Raw genomic sequence first — 22,479 nt, 5'->3', positions numbered from 1 at the left:
CAGTAAGGTGTGTTTGTATTCACAGTCCTGCAACTCTGGGTGTTACAAACAAAATGAGATATGCAGGATGGTTTTATATATATATATATATATATATATATATATAAATTCGGAAAGTTTTAAGACCAGAAAACCAGACATCCATAGTACCAAGAGCCAAAGTGCAGATTGGATGCTCCTGAATGCTTCACAAGGGGTGGAACAGTGCCTTAGCCATGCTGGGTTTCTTGTTGGTTTTGAGTGACTGGCCTGGGATGCAATCTGAAATACAGCTGAATGCAAAATAATTTTCAAGAGAATATGACTTTTTTTAGCAGTGAACTCGGATAATCAGAAAAACTGGTTTGTATTCATTTTGGCTTTTGTAATTTTTGTTATGGTTTCTGTACAGCATGATATAGCAGCTAAATTCTTGGGTATGGAGTGGCTATCTACACTGTGCAGCAGTACCTACATTTTAATGCACCAATAGCTATTTCTCTAGCTAATGTTTCCTATTTTAAAGACTGCAGTAAATCAAATACTTTTTGCTAAGCATTTTGTGTAATTAGCTTTATAACTTGTAATATAGAGAAAGCCATGTTAGTAATACTCTTAAAAGTTGAAGCAAAGCAGACAAAATATTTTACTTGCTTTGTCCACAGAGTCACTTCCCATCATGGTCATTTGACAGTTGATTTTCTTGCTTTCTAATACCTTTACCAAAGAACCCCAAACAAACAATTAAAAATGACAATAAAAAAAAAAAGAAAAAAATTCCCAAAACGAAACCAGCAGAAAATTCCTGTGTTTCTTGGAGGACAGATGCATAATTTTGTGGAAGTGGCGGCTATTTATGATTTTGTGCATTTTAATTTTCCTTAGTATTTAAGAAGGTTCAATAGCAACAAAATGAGTAAGTTACCAGAGAAACTTAGTGTTCTCCTGCAAGAAATCTTGCAAAACGTATAGTTTTTTTTTTGATGTAATGCCTGTTTGCCAGATGGTCAAGGCTTCACAGAAGCTGGTCAGAGTATGTGAAAGGGCTTGGTGGGATGTGACACTGGTGCTGGAGCCCTTTGGTGTGTGTGTGTGGTGAATGCCAAGGGACTGTTGCAGGTGTGAATGGTTTGGGCTGTGGTGTTGGCAGGAGAGGGAATTTTGGAGCTCTGCTGGTTGGGGGATGCTTTGTCTTAAGGATCATTGAAATAACTAGGTGAACTTCTTAAGCCACAGGAGGAATGCCTTCCCCTCTGCATTTCTTGCCTTCCAGTAATGGTATGTAAGGAGCTGGTCCGTGCTACAAGCTTCAACAGTGCTTTATGCTGGGAATAACCCTTCTTGTTCTCTCACACAAACAGTGGGGATTTAATGTACAGAAATGGCTGCTCAGCAGCAGCTTAGTGTTTGGGCAGTATATTTGTGAGGATGTTGAAGACTGTTTGTGGCCTTGTTATCTGTGGTTTCCTGGTTTATGGTGGCTGGTTTACATGGGCTTTTTCCTCCCCCAGAGATAGATAGTATGCATCCTTGATTTCTGCTATCCTTGGTCTGTATGGTTGTAAACCTTGCTTGGCAGAGGGCTTGGAAAACCTACATAATTTAGACTTTTTTCTTTTTTTTTCCGCCCCCAGTAGGAAAAGTGAGGAAGCTGGGAAGGATCTTGTTATCCTTTGCCAACCTGCAGTGAATTTATCTGGTGAGCCTTCCTCCCCTGTATGTACAGTGATAGTCCTTGGTGAAATGGAGGAGGCCTCTTTGTCTCGTTGGTTTGTTCACCTGGGGTGCCAGGGGCTGGCTCTGGTGAGAGGAATAGCAGTTGCTGTCCAGCAGACCAAGGGCTGTTGGTACTGTTGGCCAAAGTACCCGTGAGTTGAATTTGAGGCTATTTTATAGCTGCTGAGGCCAATGTGAGCCTGCTGCTGGCATTTCTTTCCCCTGTTTTCCCTGCTGTGCTTTGCATTGCTGCAGCAGCAGCATTTGAGAGCTGCTTACTTGCAGACCTTGTGAAAGCCAATTAAGGAGAGTAAATAGCAAAAAGAAGGACCCAGGCTGCACTGAGGGGTGTAGGAGAGAGCTTGGGGAGGCCTGGGGACATGAGCTTGCTTAACGTGCTTAATTGCCAGGGGCCACTGGTGACAGCATCCCTGGGTAAGTCACACTGGCTGTGGGTCAGCATCAGATGGGTGGAGAGCTCTGTCCCATCAGGCTGATGTTTTGTGCCTTGCTGATGCCATGCTGTCTCAAAGGGAATGGGATTCCTCTTCTGGCCTGTCAGGCACCTCTGCCCTGCCTCTGGCTTGAGGCAGTCCTGTTCCTCTACCCCATCCCTGCAGTCACTCATGCTGCTGAGGGCCAGACTTCTGCAGGTGGTGGTGGGGCATGAAGAGATTGCCCCAGGTATGCCAGCATTAGAATTTTGTTTAAAGACCTAATACATAAGTACTAGATTATTGAGCATGCCTTGATTCTCCCTTCTCCTTTCCTAAAGCAGCTGAAAAAAAAAAATCTGTATCATGAATTGCAAAATAATTTTAGTCTAGATTTTATTTTTTTGAAAATTAAACATGCACCAATATTAATTTAACTACAGTAAATAAAACACTTTAATCAACATAAACAGGAACAGAATAAGCAACAAAAATGCATATAAAAAAACCCATAATGGATGGGTGGCTTAGATCTTGGCAGTGGTGTTTTTTTCAGGGACAGGAAATACTGTTGTGCTGGGGAATAAAATATATGACCTCGAGTTGTTTCTGTAGCTGAGTAAAACTTAAATTAATAATATTACACTGAAATTCCTTTAAGTCATCAGCAATATGTTTGAGAATTTTCTTTTAGTTGTTCTCTGATACAAACCAAATCTGCTCTCCTCTGCTGAAGGAGGGGGCCATATTAACTAATGTGCTGGCTGTTGTATAGACACCTTTCATATTATGACACACTTTCACTGTTTATGCATATGTGCCAACTGCCCTGTGTCATAGCACAGTGCCTGCTTTATAGCAAAATGACAATTTTCCTCTTTGCACATTTCATGGGTTAGGAATCAAATGTATTTCTGAACTTCATTTATTTCCTTTGCTTCCCAAGTGCTTCTTGCAAGAATTTCACTAGAATAAAACGTGATGCTCTATGCCAAGTTAAAATGTTTTCTGAGAGTGAGCAAGAAAAATAATGCAGATGTGCTATATACATCTTGGCAGAAGACTAGGGCTTTTTATAGCATATCTACCCTCACAGCTCGAGCTTGGCAAAACATTCCTGTAGCATATGTATATGGCTTTTCAGGCAAACAGTAAACAAAGTTTAATGTGGCTTTCAGCACAGACTGAATCTCTCTGGAGTTGGGGACGCTTTCTCCCGATTTCAGTGCCATTTGAGCCAGACCAATTATGTGGTTGCACGTTTGTCTTGGCCTTTCAGGGTAGTCTCTTTTGGATTTAGTCTGTAATCAAAAGAGAATGTCAGAAACAGAAGTTTCAAATAACCTTTTCCTTTTGCCTGTAAGACTGAAACAAGAGGGACTTATGTAGGCAGAAACAATCTAAAGCTAAATACAAAGTAATTGTACAAAATGCTTATTATTCCACTGTTTCTGGGCTGCCCTGTGAAAGTTTGAACTGCAAGTTGTTGTAGTTGAAAGACAAACTGTATTTTCCAGAGTTTGTCTAAAATGATAATGAGCTTTTCTTTTTTAGGACTGAAATATGTTAGAAATGACAAATTCTGAGTTCTCCTCACACCTTCCTCACACCTGTAACATTTCTGTGCTGTGCTTAGAGCTTCTGCATATTTTCAGAAGGTGAATGAACTTCACCCACTGAACTGATCCTGTCCCCTCCCTCCTGCTTGCCATGGCTAACCCATGCTTCATCCATATAATTTAGACTCTTAAGCCTTCTTGGTGTGGGACAAAGCCCCAGTCTCTAAGGGATTTGTGTGATTTTCTCAAAGATTGTTTTGCTGCTGGTTAGAGTATACTAAAGTTTATTTCTGGTCTGAAGTCCCCTTTTATATTCTTTTTTTGGCTTCAGAAGCAACCAGGCAGAGAGAAGCAAAGGAGAGGAGCCCTTTTGCCACATGACACAAGCAGTGTAACAGGCGAGAAAGCTGTACTTCACTCCTATCAGAGAAGTGGAAAGTGCTTCTCATTAAATTGAACTTGCACCAAAATAGGCTGGGTGTTCCAGCCTATTAAGAGTAACTAAATTAGCACTGACAGCTTATGGTTACCTCCTACTTGTGGAGCACCCCTGTCCACACTTCTCTCTGGAAATAATGAAATTAATTTTAGGAAATCCACTGAAGTACATCAGTAAGATTTCAACTGGATCAGCTCTGAGCTGTAAGTTTTCTGAAGCAGATGGTCCATCTCTGGCAAAGCAGGATTGTGGTTCCTGCTGAAATCTCTGGCTTCTGTGTTAATGTCAGAAGTAAGGTGGGGTGGAGGAGGAGATGGCAGGGAGCTTCCCCGTGCGTCAGCGCATCAGCCGCGCGCTGCTGCCCTGCAGTTCTGCTGCCAGCAGCGCCGAGCTGGGCGTGCCAACACACCCCACCCAGCTCTGCTTCTCTTCACGTTTTTCAGTAAGCACCCATAGCCTCACCTGGCTTTGATGCTCACAGAAAAGGTGAGCTCAAAATAAAGCTTTGCATCTACGTGTGTAATATTTGAGGTCTGAAAATCGTAAAGAAAATATAACTTTTCTTTTTTACCCTATTGGATTGTCATGGGGGTGTGAATAAAAATACATACACCTTTCTGGTTGTGACCAAGGTCCAGATTTTTCATCCTGAATATATATCTCTGTGCAGAGTGATATATGTAGTTGTAATTACTGTTTCTGATATCTGTCATTTGTATATTGACATAATTGTTTCAGTGGAACATTTGCCTTCTAAATACAAGTGAGAATGAAAGCTTAAGCACAATCTTTTTTGTTTGTTTGTTATTTGAAAGAATAGCTGTTTTGCAAACATGACCTTTTTCCTGTGAATCTTGAAGGTGGCTTGTAGCTTATCAAAAGACAAGTGCTAAACTACAAAAAATTTCAAGGAAGTAATATTTTTAATTAAAAAAAATAAAAAATCATTTATCCAGAAAAGACTGGTGTAAAATTCCAAGTTTAAGAAATGTTGTTGGAGTTATCATATGAGGTTGTAAATTACCACTTTAAAACATCAGTGTGCTAAATTCAAATTGATTTAATTTAGAAGATGTGTCTTGTTCTGAATTATCAGTGTAAATGTGTCTGCTTTTACTTTACAGACCACTGCAGAGAACAGCTTGACTGTGTTCTATTGTATTGTGCAACAAGACTCTACTTCTCACAGGGAGGATGAAAAACTGCAGAGTTCCAGAGAATGTGTATTTTTTCCCCTTGTCTTTATATTTTAGGAGTTTGTTTGGCTAGTACAGTATTATGTTTGATCTCATCTGATGTAGATAGTCCAAAAAGAATGTTTTATACAAGCCTTATGATTCCAGAAGTTTTTGCGTACAAGGCAGTTTATTATTTTTTTTCCTAAAGTGAAATGAATTTTGGAACAACCATGGTTTTAAGCAATAGGACTAGCTAATGAACACATTTTTTGTTGTGTGAAAGTAAGTAAGGTTTTTACCCCCCAGTGTTGTTATGGAAGGGATAGCTTTTGTCAAAAATACTTCCTAAAATGCCTGTGGGGGCTGTTTCAGAGAGAAGTCGTCTCCAAGGGACAGGGATGCTCAGCTGGGAGGAGAGAGAGGAGGGAGGACTTGGCAGCAAGGTCATACTCTGCAGAGCTTTCCCTAAACCTGCAGCTTTTTCAGCACACTTTGGATGTCTTAATCACTGACACTGAAGTATTTTCTATAAAAGCTTTGGATCAAGGAAAAGCTTTGAGTAAGCTGACATTTTTACTTCAAGTTTGGTTTGCACAAAGCTGGCATTTAAGAAAGCTTTCTCCTCAGGGTGAGGAGGATTCCCAGTATCTCTAAGCTAGCTAAAATATTTATTTTTTCAAGTGGCAAGATTTTACTTTATTGCTAATTTTTTCATTTTACTTTGTGTTTCTTGATGAAAGGGAGCTGCATTCCTAATGTAACAACCTTCAACGTGTGTAGAAGAACAGAGTGAAATGACATCAGCCTTTTACAAAATCAGAAGAGTAGAAGGTGTGAGTCATCCAGTGAAATAAAATGTTATTAAGGCTAAATTTTACTGTGTGATGCAAACCTCCTGATGAAGTCCACGCATGTGGACTTGGAACAGAAGTTTGGCCTAGCTGAGAGTGTTGCTGTGAGTCAGTGTCTGAGTTCCAACAGCTGGGAGAGTCCAATCCTTCCCTGTGTGCGCTGTGCTTGTGTCCCATCACCTACCTTAGAGTCATGGGATTTATTACATCTACTCCTACAAACAGTCTGGTTTTTCAATCGAGGCCTACGTGACTAGGTTTCTTGCCTCTCCCTTTTCTTCATCACTAATGCATGAAAATGCAGGAAAGCTTTGATTCAGTTTTAGAGGAGTTGGGTCTGTGTGTTGGAGGACAGCAGAGGCCCTGGCCAGCTTTATCGGTCTCTTGCAGCTGGTGCATCTTGCTCTGTGTCTTAACCAGTGAAAGTTCATGACCTCTGTGTATCTGAACAGCTCCCTATATATAGACCAGGATCTGCCCTGGGAATTCTCCTGTCTGGTGCAGCCCTGGAGCAGCTCAGTGCCCAGGTGCAGGTGCTGTGTGTAACCAGTTTGTGTGTGCAGTTGTTTGTCCCACTGTTGTGTGCTGAGGCTTTAATCTGTACATGGCTGGGAGTTTCTCTAGGAAAAAACCCATGAAAGCAGCTGTAAAACTCTCTGCCAAGCTGAGGATTTCTCATTTAGAAAGCAAACCCCCTGTTCCTGGAAAATAAAAATGATGTTATTTAATGGAATATTTTCAATTGTGTAAGTGTACATAATTATTCTTCTGAATCAAAACAGAATACTCAGAGTACAAGAACAGTCTGAGAATCTAAATCAAAGACTGTAAGGTAGACTTCTGCAAGAACAGTATTTTTGGCTTCAAGAACAGGAGAGCAGGTTTCATACACAATAGTGTGCTTGTGTGTCTGTGTGTGTATATATATATGTAGGTATGCCACAAGGTTGTTATTTTGGTGCTCACAAGCTTCTATCAGTTCAGACATCTCAATAATTAAAAAAGTATGAGGGGTTTATTAAAAAAAATATTTTAGGTTATTGAAACTTCCATTGTATTTTTAACAGTGCAGTTGCTATTAATATAGGAGAGACAAAACAAAGGCCTATTGGTTGCTAAAGGAAAACTGGCAAAGTTAAATTAATTTATTTGAAGTGTTTTATAAAAATACATGGATGGAGCCTTGTGTTTAGATGAAATGGTTTAAAACTTTGGTTGGATTGGTGCAGGCCTGACTGGGGAATTTTTAGTGTATGCTATCTAAACTGTGTGCTAAACCAGTCAAAAGAAGATGCCATATTTTAGACTCTTTCTATTCATCAAAGTATTTTATTTTTTCTCTACTCTGTTACAGAACATCATGCAGAATGTTCTCTGTAATGGAGATTAAGACACTATGTCCATGTACCTGCCTGTAGCCTTGGTTGTGCTCTGGTCATTCAAAGCTAGCAAGAGATAGTACAGCCACCTTCTTCTGTCTGCATTTGGGTAGGAAACCCATTGGAGAGATCCCAGGTGCTTAAAATCAACAGGTTTTCTGAAAGAAAAGTTGTGCAGTTTCTAAGAACCTGTTGTTTTTTTTTCCTTCCCTCCCCTCTACACCTTATTAGACAGGTTTGTTGCTTATTCTTCTTAGTCTCTAGCATACTGTATGTGTTTTATAGGAGTTAATTACAGAAAACAGAAGTTGCAGTATTCTTAAAAATACTGCTTTTCTGTGAACAGATGAACTGCACCTAAATGAACACATAACACATACATTTTTTCTATATTATTTAGTTTTAATAGGTGCTTTGTGAAACTTATTTTTACCATGAGTTACGAATAATTCTTAGATTCCGTGTATATATACAATATAATTAGGCTGTTAGGTTGAAAACATTTTCAATAAGACTCTGAAAACACATAAAGAACTAGAAACTGGAGGTTTCAAACTCAGGTTTGACTAGGTAGAGGATACTCTCTAATTTGTCTAGCAGAAGAGAAGAAAGATAATTACTTGGGTTTTACTGGGCTTGAAGGTATAATTCTAGGTAGAATATTATGGTGTGCCTGAGTATATTTCTAACGTTGTCCCTGTGCTTGCAATTGTAGTAATTTCTCTGTACCTTCTGCCAAAACTGACTTTGTTACGAAGATGGGAACTTCTAATTTAGACCACACTATAAGTTATGACTGAAAACATCCCTGTTATATCATTCTTATATTAGTCAGAACTTATGGAGATGCAAATTGTAGTGCTCTGAGTTCAAAGAATTAAATAGTTTTTACAATTCTACATGTGATATATTCACAACTCAGCTGAAAAGACTTGAAGGTTTACCTCCTGTTCAAAATAGGGCTTGGCATTGCCTTGCTGATTTAATAGTTATTTTTTTATTGCTTTCTTTTCTGGTCAAGAAGACTAGCTGGTTTTGCTTCTCTCTTAGTAAAATCTTCTGCTTGAATTTGGACGAGTGCAGGCATGCTGTTAGAGATTGAAGCGATTTTGAAAGAGGTGTAATGGGTTAGAGTTCAGTGTACTGCTGTTAGCTGCTCCCTGTCACTGGGGGTGACAAGGGAGAAGATAACTAAGGAAGTAAAAGGAGGTTTTTAGTGCTGATCACCATCTTCCTTCTTTAGTGGATCCATTCTCAGGGTTTAGCTTGGCAAGCTTTGCTTATGTTGATGGGTGCTAGTGCAGTTGGGTCTGGGAGGGGATTGCAGTGTCTGCTTGGAAGGAATGCTGGTGTGGTAAATTGAAGGGGTGTGCTTTTAAATAAGTGTTTTCCAAGAGCTGTCCATCTGTATTTGCTTTAACCTCTTGGAATGCCTTCTATTTTCTGCTTCTGGCCAGGTATGGAAGTGATGGTGAGTAATAAGCAAATGTAGGTGATGGAGGAGAAGAGTGTGTTTTGAGAAGCCAGAGTGAGAGGGGGGGGTTGTGATGCACCTGGCAGCTGCAGGTGATTTTTTGTATTTATACCAAATTCTGGAACTGGAAGTGAGATTGAGGGAGGAGTTAGAAAAGAGTCCTCATTAAGTCATGAGTAAGGTTCCTTCATTAGAGTTTTTCTGTTATGGACTCTCTTGACTACTCAGGAGTGTGGCAGCGGGATTCTGATTATACTGGGGCTAGCCTCAAGCTTAGACCTGAGCTTTGTTATTGATTTGAAAAAGATGATTACTGCTGATTTGTGAGGAGGAACTGTTACTGTTATCTCTGAATAAAACATGAATATGAATTAAATTGGCAGGAAAGATAAAATGTGGAGCTAGTTAGCATTAGTTCTGCCTTTATTTTCCTGGTGAGGTCTCCAGGCAGATATGGTGCTAGTTTTTTTTCATCTTAAACATGGGAATACCCTACAGCATGCTCAGTCAGTAGGACTACAGCCATAGTAAATCTTAACATCAATTAAAAATTACCTTCCGAAGTAATGAATACACTTGAAAGCAAAACAAATAATCCTTGAGAGTGTTGTTTATAGAAGTTTAGTTCTAGGGTACTTCCTCTCCTTCACACTAATATGAAATGCTGCATTGCAGTTTGTGCCCTGAGTTAGCAGCAATCAGAACCTTGAATTCAAAGAGAATTGCAGATCTGTTTTATTTAACCTTATAAAATAAGCATGATTATAGTAGTTGAATTTATATAGTGATTGTTCTTGAAATTTCAGAAAAGCATGGGGCACGTTTAGAAAAGAGTGACTACATACTTAAATCAGTGCCAGTAGAAGGAATTGAAATTATACTCCTTCAAAAAAGATTGAGCAATTTGGAAAAGTAATAGCTAAATATTATTGCTACAAATCGTTCCCTGGAGATGAAAATAAGGCCTGCTATGGTTAAAGTATCTTGAAAAGTATTTAAGAGATAAATTAACAGGATACCATGATTATTTCCACATTGCTTTTGCAGAAACTTACTGGAAATGAGTTTTCCTTGGTGGGTTTGACCTGGAGATACCTGCTTGTGTGTCCAGGGGTGTGCTAACCACAGATACTGTTCTACAGGTGTCCCTTAGAGATGAGATGGTGGAGTGGTGGTGTGTGGGGGTCCTGCCTCATATCAGCCTCCTTAGGCAGCATAGAAAGCTCTGGCCATGAGCTAGAATATGCACATAGGAGAGGAGGACAAAGATGGGGAATATAGTTACAGTCTTGGGAGCAGTTCTATAGAGCACAGGGGAAATTCCTAAACCTTTCACTATTAGCAGGGCTTTCCTACAACGTAAATCAGTATAAATTGCTCCATAGATGTATTCTGGTGTTGATTTGTAGGTGTTTTTCAGAGTATGTTAGTTTGGCACTTTATTTGTTCTGTTTACCAGCTTGATCCAGCAGCCATAGGTGGCATGTTGCTCCTCCTCTAAAGCAGACAGGGCACTGCTGTTTAGGCAGCAGGCAGTGCCCAAACACCGTGCTGCAGTGCAGGGAGTGTGGGGGATCTCCTCCCATGTGCACCTCACCTACTGCAGAGGTTCCTCCTCTAAAGCAGACAGGGCACTGCTGTTTAGGCAGCAGGCAGTGCCCAAGCACCGTGTGGGGGATCTCCCTCCATGTGCACCTCACCTACAGCAACTGCAGAGGGGCAGGGACATCTCGTGGGTACCCCTGTGCATGGCTGACAGGGTGTAAAGCACCAGGGATGCTAAAGCTCTGAATCCTATCAAAAACATGCAATATCATAGGTGACCTGAATTGAGATTAATTTTTCTGTGATTCACGTAACTTATGTGAACTTTCTGTGATTCACATAACTTGTGCATTCCTTCCACATGGTTCAGCAAAGCTGTTTATATTGCAAAGTCCTACCCACCAACCCTTGAATTTGAAGTTCTCTGAGGAATAATACAGCCATGAGGACAGAGAATGGTATTTAATATTTTGTCTTAACTTTATGTTTACATTGTGTTGGAAATGTGAGTCATTGGATGTAATAATGATTTTGCAGCTCTCTGTATATTAATCATTGTTTAGAGTTCAGATACTACACAATTAATTGACTGTGCCCATTTTGGAACATATATCAGAAGTGGTTGTTTCTATCTTTCATGGTATTTGAGATTAATGGCCCCCAAATGAAAATCTTATTTTCAGTACTTTTCTGAAATAAATTAGGCTCTTCCTCTTAAGCTGAATGTCACTTGGGTAGGCAACTCTACCCTCTTAAATTTTCTCTTGAAATATTTTACTAGACTCACTTTTTTTTTTTAATATATTTTGTTTTATTTGTTTTGTTTTGTTTAATCAACATCTTTCACATGTTGGTCTACAACATACAGGTCTGTATGTACAGACATATATATGTGGTTGGTTATTCCAGTAAAATACATGATTTTGATGTAAATCAAGTAGTGTATTTGAAGAGCTATCGTGGTGGCTGAAAAAAACAATGAACTGCTTAAATCCAAGTTATGCTGCAATGATGGGTGGAAGTAAATGTGCTTCTGTTTCTTCTTGGAAGAAACAGAAAGCACTTCTTTCATCAGATTCACTTATGGTTCAGTTGTCAAGCTGCAGTCCTAGGATGTTCTGCATTTCTTCAGCATTGTTGCCCAAATTCTAAATCCCTGCATAGAAGATTGTGCGCCATTATAGACAGTACATTTCACTGCATATTCATGAGTTATGGATTTCATTACTGTAGTTCATATCTGTCATCTGGAGTTAATACTAATAATTAAAAGTTGTAATCAAGAAACAGTTTTGTTACATTATTTGTTGTATTTAGATGCAGATTATGAAGTAAGCTCTGTGTTACAGCAAAATAGGCTGAAAAGGGCATATTTATCTTTCCTTGTGGATTTGCCACAATTGGAGTTTGTAGCAGTGATTCAATAGATGTTTTGATTTTTGTTTTACATGGAATTGAAATAAATCACATGTAAAAGTTTTTTTTTGCAGTTTGGGCAAGACAGTGTTATTTGGCACTCAGCATGGGCACAATGGAGTTTAGAGATGCAGTGCCATATTTAACATCTTCCCCTTAGCAAACAGAAAATAGTTGCTTATATAGTGTAAACTATCTGTAACCGTGGTGAAGTGTGTTATTCTTTCATAGCCAAATGTAAAGCTTTATTCTTCATTTAATGATTATCAAATTTGGTTGCCACATGCATTCTAGTGGCAGCACAAAGTAACTTTTCCTTTTTTGCAGGTGCCTGATGGTGCTAGTATCAGAGTCCAGGTGCTGACCTGGAGCTGCCCTTTGGTGCTGGCACCTCCTAGTGGTTAGAGGTCTGTGTGCTGTGAAGAAATGTCATCATGTCATTACTTTTGACAGTGAGCAATGTTTTCAGTGCAATATTTTTGAAATAGGCTGCCAGGAGGCAGGTGCAGTGTAGTGAGAACCTCAGGACCTGGGGGTGTTGATCAGCAGCTGGGCTGACCATGAGCCTGTGTGTGCCCAGGTGGCCAAGAAGGCCAGTGACACCCTGGCCTGTAACAGTGACAGTGACAGGCTAGCAGGACCAGGGCAGTGATTCTCCCCCTGGTGAGGCCACACCTTGCCTGTGCCTGCTTTGGGCCCCTCACTGCAAGAAAGACCCTGAGGTGCTGGAGCATGTCCAGAGAAAGGGAACAGAGTTAGTGAAGGGTCTGGAGCACAAGTCCCAGGAGGAGCAGCTGAGGGCTGTTTAGCCTGCAGAAAAAGAGGCTCAGCAGAGACCTTACTGCTCTCTACAACTGCCTCAAGGAGGTTGTAGCAAAGTGGGGGCCTGCCTTTTCTGCCTTTTCTCCCAGGTAACAAGTGATGGGATGAGAAGAAATGTCCTCAAATTGCACCAGGGGAGCTTTAAATTGGACCTTAGGAAAGGTTTCTTCACAGAAAGGATTATCAAGCATGAAAAGAGGCTGCCCAGAGGAGTGATTGAGTCAGCATCCCTGGAGGTACTTAAAAGACATGTAGATGTATCAGGGACGTGGTTTTGTGGTCAGCTTGGCAGTGCTGGGTTAACAGTTGAATCTGATGATCTCAGAGGTTTTTTCCAACCTAAGCAATTCTGGGATTCTGTGCCTAGTTCTGCATTAGAGAAGGAGTGCCATGCAGTGCCACAGGCTGGGGCTGGGGACAGTGAGTGGGCAGGAGCCAGCCCTGCACACTGGCAGCAGGCAGTGTCAGCAGGGCATATCCAGGAGACAAAGGAAGGGACCCTCCCATTCTGCTCAGCATGGTTCCTGTCCAGTTCTGGGATGTCCTGAGGTCCCTTCCAATCTGAATTATTCCTTGACATTAAGCTGTTGAGGTATATAGAGATTCTATTCTGTTTAATAGGTAATAAAATTTCGCAGTACATCGGAAAGTTGATTTAAAGCAATTAGTGATATGATTTCTCGTGGATTGGTATAGATTGTTTCTATAGGTAAAGTGGATGAGTTAAATAAAAATTCCAGCCTTTCATTATGCGTGGGGGTAATGTATTAATAGAAAAAAGTTGCATATCCTCGTAGGGTAGGAGAACAGGAAGTTTACTGCTACAGTACACCTTTGACTACTTTCTGTACAGATGAGGAAATTACCACTTCATTTCAGAAAAGCAAGGATTTCATATATATATTTGAAAGTTTATGTAGACTGCGAAGTGGCTAACAGCCAAATTTACCATTTTTAATACTAACTTTTGTCACTTGAAGCAAGATTAAGTAGCTCCTTGATGTTTATTTTTTGTACTCCAGTAGTAATGCAGCACAACTCAATATGTAGTAGTGTTCCAGCAGTTTACCAGCCATATTAGTTCAATTTGATGGGTTTTATGAGGCATTTAATTGCTGAAGTGGATGACTATTTGGCTCATTTTTTTGGCTATCAGACTTCTATACTGAGGACTGACATTGATAGTGTAATGTGATTAATTTTTAAGTAAATCGTTGTTGAAATGGCATACAGGATGCATTCAAAGCCCAATGTTACTTTTTTTTGCTTCGTAAATTCTGTTTCTAACATTTCAGTGTGTCAGGAAGAATGATATTTGCCAAATGTTCAGATTTTGTCTTGGATGGATTTCTGGTAAGCTAAAGCCCTATTAGCAAGGCTGGAGAAAAGCATTGGTGAGTGCAAAAGTGGAACAAGATGCTTCAGTGATCAGGCTTGTATGTTTCTCTCTTTTTCATAACTGGTTCATATCAAATCAGTGTGCATCTCTTGGTTGAAGACATGATGTATAATCTGGTGTGTTTGAAAAAAGTTAAATCCTAGACCAAACCTTCTTGTTACAGCATGAAGTGTAACTTCCTGAATGTGTATTCCTCTTTCTCAGTAAAACAGAATAGCAAGAAATTAGCTTTAGTGTGGTGCATCTTCAGAACAAAGAGCAGTTTTACAGGTTAAGGATCAAAAAGATGAAAGGGATAAGGCTTATTTTCTGCTGTATAGCATTCAGCTGTTTTCTGTTGTAGTCGATAGCTCTTTTTTTCTTGACTTCATGGCATAAAGGGCAAGTGTATGTGAATGTGCTCTAAAATTCGTGTGAGGGGAGTAATTGCAGGTGGAGTGAGGTCAGAAATAGAAAAGGTAACTGTCCCTTCAACTCATCACCTGGTAACTTAAGAGCTGCTACAAGTGTTAGTTGCTTTCTGAGCCTTACTGAGCTCCTTCCTTTATTTTTAGCTGCTACAAGTGTTAGTTGCTTTCTGAGCATTACTGAGCTGCTTTCATTTATGTTAAGTATTTTTGTGGCTTGTGCCTTGCCAAGACAGTGAATGCACTTATGTGGTACCAGTATTGTCCGTGCTGCAGCTTCAATGTGCTTTAGAGAACAGCAGTGGGCTTTGGAGCTGATTCTCCCACTGCTGATTCTCCCACTCTGCTGTGTGTGTTGTGCAGCAGATCTTCATGCCTGAAATTTGAGGAGACAGATGATGGGATGGAGATGCAATTTAAACCCAGGGACTTGTTCTTGCTGGCTTCTCAGGCTGTGGAACGTAACTGGAAGCCAGCTGACGTTGCAAGCCTTCATGGCTGTCTTTTGGCACCTCACTGCTTGTTTGGATGGTTCCTGCCTGCAGCACAGGGCTAGACAGGGAAATGAATGAATTCACTGGCAAATTTTCAGCTATATTAGTTTTTTATTAACCATAGTTTCCTTTCAGACAGTGTTAACACGCCCAAGTGCCATATGCTGCTGAACAGACAAGTCCAGTACACACCCCAGCCTGGTGATTTAGTTGGTTTTTATCTGTGTGTATTCTTGCCACAAAGGCTTTATCTGTTCTCAAAAAACAGTCCAGTGAAGACAGCCCCACACATGGCTTTATAATCTTGAATCCCAGATGTTTTTAAGCAGAAATGAGTAATATATGCTTATTTCCCTTTATCTCCTCATTTTAATTAAGAAGTTATTTTTGCATACTTGGATATGCTTCTGCTCTGTCCTTTGTCTTGGCGGCGAGTGTTTTCCTTTCAGAGTTACACTGAAATACCTGTGCACAACTGTCCAGATGATAGTGGTTTTTAAAAATCATATAAGGATCCGTGTTAAAGCAAAAAGCTATAAATTATATCTAAATGTAAATAATTTCAGTTGGTCTTGATAGGCAGTGGGGAGCCTCTGGGAGCTCAGTTTGTCAATGCCAATCCATTTCCCAAGAGTGTTGTGTAGTAAAAAATACACTTCCTATTTGGGCAAGAACAGATCAGAAAATATAGTAGTGTGGGGGGAAAAACACCTGTCTTACTTGATTTCCAGATGTGTCACAAATTGTAGTGGCAACTGGTCTGTATCCAGCTAAGGGAAACATAGTTGGGAATTGTGGGCAAAGCTAAGAAGTACAAAAACCCCTTGTGGAGAGCTTGGTGTCCTCCCTCAGTAGTGTTCTCTGCATGGGCTCCAAACAGCACGCAAGAAATGACACACACACACACTCTGCTGTGCCAGCTCCAAGTATGTCATTGTAGCCAGGCAGATTAATGTCGATTTTCTGATGCTTCAGGACATCCTGCTGGTGACAGGTGAGATCAAATCGCAGTAGTGGCCACAATTAGTAAACACTAAGCATTGTTCATCAGGCTTTTAGGAGCCTGATTTTCTGCTTTCTGTTAGATTGCTACTTGTCAGAGGTTTGTGGTGCTGTCTTCTTGTAAGACAGCGACAAAGTATTTTAAAGAATAATCTTATTTACTGTTACTTTTAATGTTAAATGTTTCAATATATTTTTGGAAAGGGTACATTTGTGAAAACCAAAACACATACTTAGATGTAAAGGAATAATAAATCTTCCTATGCCATTAATAAGAACACGTTGCTGTTTCCATTCTGATTTCTAGATATTGTTTTCCACATATGGTCCTTATTTCCATTATGTGGGAACATGAAATTGTTAGCTACAGAACACTGAATGATACTACTTAAACTAATGGTTTTCTCAGTTTTTCCTTTGTGCTTTTTAGAAGTCATTTTATGTAATAAACAGAATGTGAATGGCTGCATTCTTGCTGCCTTTGTAATGTGCTCTTGCTTCCAGTCTCAGTGCTGGTGTTCACTTAGCAAATATTTAACTTCCATTGCTGAGGATTAGAAAATGTGGTGTTCATGAGCTTAAATTATGAGTACCTTTATAATCATCATCAAGTTGAAGAGTTAAATGGGTGTAGACAGGAAACAGGAGATCTGACTTGCTTAGACTTGAGCTGAGTGATGCAATATTTAAATGAAGATATTATAAATCAGGTTTAGCATTACTTCTACCCTTGTATTCATTCAATGAACTGAACTTGCTGGTTCTTCTACATGAACTAGTGACAAAGGCATCTATGCAGCTTTTTCAAAATAATTGTACTTTGCTAACTTACACATTGGTGGAGCAGTGAAGCTAATGAGTTATCACCACTTGTTTTGCTGTCTGAATGCATTGCAGATTTGGAGAGTGCAGTACCCTTTTACACAATCATAGCAGTGAAAGAATATAAATGTAGCTTTGTTTTATTGACAAAATATGAAAATCTGATTCTACTATATAAATTCAGATTTTGAAACAACAGCATCGTGACTGACTAAATGGCAGCTCTGAAGCAGGTTTCTTGAAAAACTTGTGAGAGATGTAAAAATTTTTTTCATAATTTTTTTCCTTTTTTCTTTTTTTCCAGAAACTTGACTTTTATAAACTTGATTTACTTAGCTTTTTTTTTCTTCTATTAAATAACTAGAAGACATTTTCCTTTTAACTTGTGTGTAAGCACCCAGTTGCACGTGCCCTGAGCAGATTGCTGTGGGTAAGTATTGGTGGCAGTCCTTCATTTTTGACATGTCACTTGAGAGCCCTGCACTGCTGACCAGAGAGGATGATCCCATAGGTGTTCAGGTGTCCTTCACTTCAGAAGGAGTGACTGGACCACTTTGCACCACAGACAAAGTTATGTCAACTCCAGTAAACTGTGGAAATAGCCAATTTCCACTTTAGGAACTGGTCTAAGCCAAAACAGTGTGTTTGGCTGCTTCAGAAAATGTTTGAGGACTGTACTACTGCTATTGCATAGGGAATTGTGAATATCTGTTTACTGGCTGAGATTGAGAAATACAACTTGACCAAGCCATGAATACAGATGCACTTGTAACATCCGTGTAGGAGTACTTAAATTCCAATCTGCATCAAGTCTGGTTCAGTTTCTTCCGTATTTAGCAGATAGTGCATGAACTGACTTGAGTGCAACATTATGTTCATTTTAGACAAATCACAGAATAGGAAGTGAAATGTGAACATTTATGCAGTTCGGTTTTTTCATGTTGTTTGGCTGAATAATATATATAAATAATTGCTAAAACTTGGAACCATAAATGGCTGTGAATTTCCATAGCTTGCTAAAATCACTAGTTTCAATGTTGTTTTTTCTTTTTTTTTTTTTTCTTTTTCTCCCCCAGTATGGTGTAACTAATCTCTGTATAATGTGAGTACTCCCTTCTCTCCTAGACCTCTCTTCCCTCCCAATCTTCCCCCACCAAATCCTTGATTTATGCAAAACCTTTAATAGAGTAAAAGGGCCTCAAGAGAAGACTGTTCTGATGTTTGGAGAGGGCTTTAATGAAAAGTTGCCTTGTTATTTCATATTTACTTACCAAATCCCGCCAGAGTGATTTCTTGCCAAACTAGTTTTATATATTTCTTGTCTGGTCTTGCTCACGTATTGTTTTGTATCAGGACCTTGTCTGGCAGGAAAAGCAACCAGAGCAGTTCAGACTATGGCAGTACTAATAGGTGATGCAGTAAAAATGAAGTCTATCTAAAACTTCTTATGCAATATTGAGAAACTTTTAAAGGAAGTAATTAGTAGAACCAGCTTATATATCAAAGCTATTTTTAAGTAGATTGTGCATGCTGAAATAGCACAATAGTTATTTAGAAATGGGTGTTTCTGCTATTGATTCTGTAGTCGTGAATATTTTTTTACATTTGCCTTGCAGGTAGGAAACAGTTGTGGTAGGAAGCAAAAAAACAAGGGTACATGGATATTGAAGTTGTAGTTTCAGCTTGGGTGCTGTTTGTTTTGGTGGATGTAGTCAGGTCACTGAGCCAGTATTGCAGTTACGTGTTTTTAATGTTTCCATTCTTCAGTAAGAAGATTAATTGTTGCAAACAAAAATGGTGAATTGGGTGTTGTATGAGGGATCAGGCTCTCTTAAAGTCCAAACTAAGTTTTCTGTGTGTGATTTTGCAGTGAAGAGTGGTTTATGGTTCAATTCCAGCTTAGCTTTGAGATGGAGAATCTCAGCAGAGGAAACCTGAGTCAAATCCTTCAGGATTGCAAGGTGCTTCACAACTTGTCTTATTCTTCTAAATCTTGGTCTTTGCAAATGTGTTTCAAGATATGAGAGGCGGAGGAGATTTTTTTTATGGGCTGGAGGATGAGGAAGGATCTTTTTTCCTTTTAATCTGAGAGCAGAGTTTGCAAAGACTTTCCTTCAAACATTTCAACAAGAAATGTTGGAAGATTTCTGGTGTACACAGGTGGCTTTGTCCAGCCCTGTCTGTGTTAGTGGAGTATTCAAACTTACAAGTTTATCCTAGTGTTTGCCTTATGTACCTTTTTTACAGAGCAGGTTTGTGTATTACATAGCTATGTAGGCACCTCTGTATGCATGACAGTGTGAATAATGTAATAACATTTTTAATTATTCCCAAATCTTTACGTTTAAAAATTGTATACTAAGTTATCTCCTGTAATACACTACAACAGTAAGTCTGCTTAGAGCAAACCCACACACTAGAAATCCAGTTAATTGTATAATAAGTGCTTGCCTAGAAGAAACGGAAGGTAATGATATTTAATACTTGGAGAAATCAGAGAAAAAAGTCTGTAATTTATTTTGTTAAATGACTAGCCTAATGACTGTAAAATGTAATTCTGAAATCTGATCATCTAATGATGATGACTTGCAGCAGTATTTAAGGAGGATGTACTTATACAAACAATGAAGTAAGTTTCATAGTACCAAATATCTCCAAATTATTTGACCTATGCAAACATATCATATGCAAATTACATAGAGTTCTAGGATATTAAAGCCAAGATGAATATCTGTTTATGTTCTTTTGTGCAGCATGTTCTATCAGGATTTAAATGCGTATATGGATTTAGAGGAATTTTGGTAGTCCCATTTCTTGACCTGTTCCATCTTTGAGAAATCAAACTATTTTTAGGCCTTTTAGGGTGGAGGTTACCTATTTATTTATGACTTCTCTTTTTAGTGTGGGTGTGTTTTTGTTCAGTTCAGGTTTGGCTTTGGTGTGATGTTGTTATTATTTTTCTTTCTTTGTTTTGTCACTTCTAGACACCATACCTAAAAGGCCCATGCTAATAATTCCTGTTTTTAGGAAGTCGGGAACTTGGCAAGCTGATGCAATTTTGATGGTCCTCCCAGCAGAAACTTTGTGCAGCCATGCCTTCTCTGGGGAAAGCAAGGGAGCTCTTTTACTGTGAGACCCTGAACAGCAGCCTGGGGCGTTGGGGTTGTATTTGAGAAGCAGGATTATGTAGCATGATCAGGCCAGGTGTTTACAGGGCAACTTTCCCCCATTAGGAAACAAATCCTTTAAGAATAGCATGTCGAGTACTAACCAGCACTTGGCTCATATGCTGGAGACACTTTGTGGACACAGCCTTGCTCCCTATGGCTTCCTTTGCTGCCAAAAGTAGTAATAAAGACTGTAAAGCCAGTCTTCCCAGTTACTGCTAGACACCTGTATAAACACAAAGCCACACACAGACTTTTGTATGCATATATGTATGTGTGTATGTATCTGTGTGTACATATAATTTTTTATTTCAAATGTGGAAAGTGTTCTTAGTATTAGTTTTAGATATTCCTTTTACCACCTCTAGCAAAGGACAGGTACAAAGCATTTGGATGGTTTTATGATGTTGGTTTATGCCTTTATAGCTATTCTGTAAAACCCTCACACAGTTTACAGCTGCATGTAACCTTTTGTGCCTGTTGACCACTGTCTGGCATGCTTTATTTTGAGGACAATGTATTTTTCTTCCTTTTGTGGAAGGAATATTGGGAATGTAATGTGCAGTAATATTTGGAATAAGACAGAGTCCTACATGTCAGTGATGGGATTGTGACTCATGCAGATCTGATAGAAGAGGGAAGACTACATATCTAGTCTGAGGCAATTTAAAAAAAGAACTCGGGCTTTACATCTCAATTTACATTTATTTACAGAAATATGACCTAAATAGATGTTTGATGTCAAGAATTTGTAGGACTGCGATGATGACTATATGGTGTTGGCATGTGATAATCTGATACTATTGTCTTCTTTCGTGCAGGATCCAAACTACTGGATACAAGTCCATCGTCTGGAGCACGGGGATGGTGGGATCTTGGATCTGGATGACATTCTTTGTGACGTAGCTGATGACAAAGACCGTGTAAGTACACATGGCTACGAAAGCAGCGTGGCACAAACTGCACATCAGTGGTGTGTGCTTCCTGCACGTGTCCCAAAGTGGCAGCCAACACAGAGATTTTAGACATTTTTTATGCAGTTTGCCTGACAGATGTGAGGAAGTGGTTACTGTCAGGGTTTTTCTTTTAATTGAAATCATGGGTTTTCCATACCTTCTGGTTCTTTAACAGTTCAAATAGGAAAAGGAGGCTGCAAGGATGAAATACCTCAAACAGTGGAAAATTAATGTGCAAAAAAAAAAAGAGCATCTGTAAGTTGCTATTGTAGCTTTGTGTTACCAGTTGAATATGTGCAAAAAACTCTACTGGTTTTAAACTGTTGAAGTTTTTTTTCCATAAAAATAATTTTTGGAGGAATTGCTAGTTACACAGAACTTGAGACAATAATTACACACTGCTGAGCCTTGAGCGCTTTTATTCTTTTTTAAGTAGCGATTTACAACACAGTCAACTAAGAGGCCTTTTGTTTATTGGCTATTTGTTTGAAGTTATAGATACAAGTATTTTTGAATTACTGTTCCAAAAAATGTGGGTAAGAAACACTGTGGCAAACTGTAGAGTCATGTAAATATGCTACTTTTCTCTGGAAAACTGAAGGTCTTGAAAGCATCTGGGCCTGATACAGACTTCGGTCTGGAAACATGTTTCAGGACCACACTCCTTCACAGGCAGTATCCTTAATTGCCTCTGTTGGAACAGGCACTGTCAAGGCTTCTTGAAAACTGGCCAAAGGATGACTCTTAGGCTAATTTTTCAGAAATAGATACTTTGCCTGTAGTTACTTCTTGTGACAAAACTTAATTGACGTGGTTATTTCAACCAGGACTTTATGAAGAAAAATTATGTGAGGAGTCTTGGGACGTGAAGACTCCTCACTGTCTGAAATGTTGGGATTACTCAAGCTGTATAGAGTAACAGTGCTGAGTTTTCAGGAATTTCTTCCATAAAAATAGTGTCCAGATAAGATTTCATGAAAAGCTAATTGAAACCTCTAGTTGGTTATCTCATACTGAAGTGCTCAGCTGTGTGATTAGTTTAGCTTTTGCTTACTGGCCTCAGGGAGGCTGGTGCAAGTTGTCACTAAATATAAATATTTTTATATATATATACACACACTCAGACTTATTTGAATAATGCACTTCTTAGCTCCTCATGCTCTTCCCCTCAGAAGTTTGAATTCTGGTGACTTCAAGACCTTATTCTTTGGCTGTTACCTTGCCTTGCTGCCTTCAAGTGGGGTAATTCCTCACAGTGAAACTCTGTGGGTGTTTTTATGTGCGTGACTAATAGCTGAAAGACTCTGACTGCACTTGAAGCAAGCAAAGTCATTATTACAATATTGTTTTTGTGTATAGATGGACAAGATACTTAGCAATTAGTAGTATTTATCTCTGCATTTGCCAAGCTCATCTCTACTGATGGCACCTATGAGTTAA

At 39.3% G+C, this 22,479-nt stretch overlaps 1 protein-coding gene across 19 annotated transcripts in view; it reads left to right on the top strand.

Moving 5' to 3' along the window:
- Positions 1–22,479, top strand: part of PARD3 (par-3 family cell polarity regulator) — a 445,202-nt gene that overhangs the window by 27,417 nt on the left and 395,306 nt on the right. For all 19 annotated transcript variants that reach the window (XR_005627160.1, XM_039705901.1, XM_039705907.1 and 16 more), the window contains exon 2: positions 20,905–21,006. Coding sequence is in view for 18 of the 19 variants with exons in the window: in XM_039705901.1 (XP_039561835.1) it covers positions 20,905–21,006 (102 nt within the window). In the remaining variant the exon portion in view is untranslated. The remainder of the gene's footprint in view (positions 1–20,904; positions 21,007–22,479) is intronic.

This window comes from Passer montanus, unplaced genomic scaffold (genome assembly GCF_014805655.1).
Source record: "Passer montanus isolate IOZ18808 unplaced genomic scaffold, ASM1480565v1 scaffold10, whole genome shotgun sequence".
NCBI classification, from domain to species: Eukaryota; Metazoa; Chordata; class Aves; order Passeriformes; family Passeridae; genus Passer; species Passer montanus.
The sequence above is the reverse complement of the archived record's forward strand: the minus strand, read 5'-3'. Positions and strand labels throughout refer to the sequence as shown.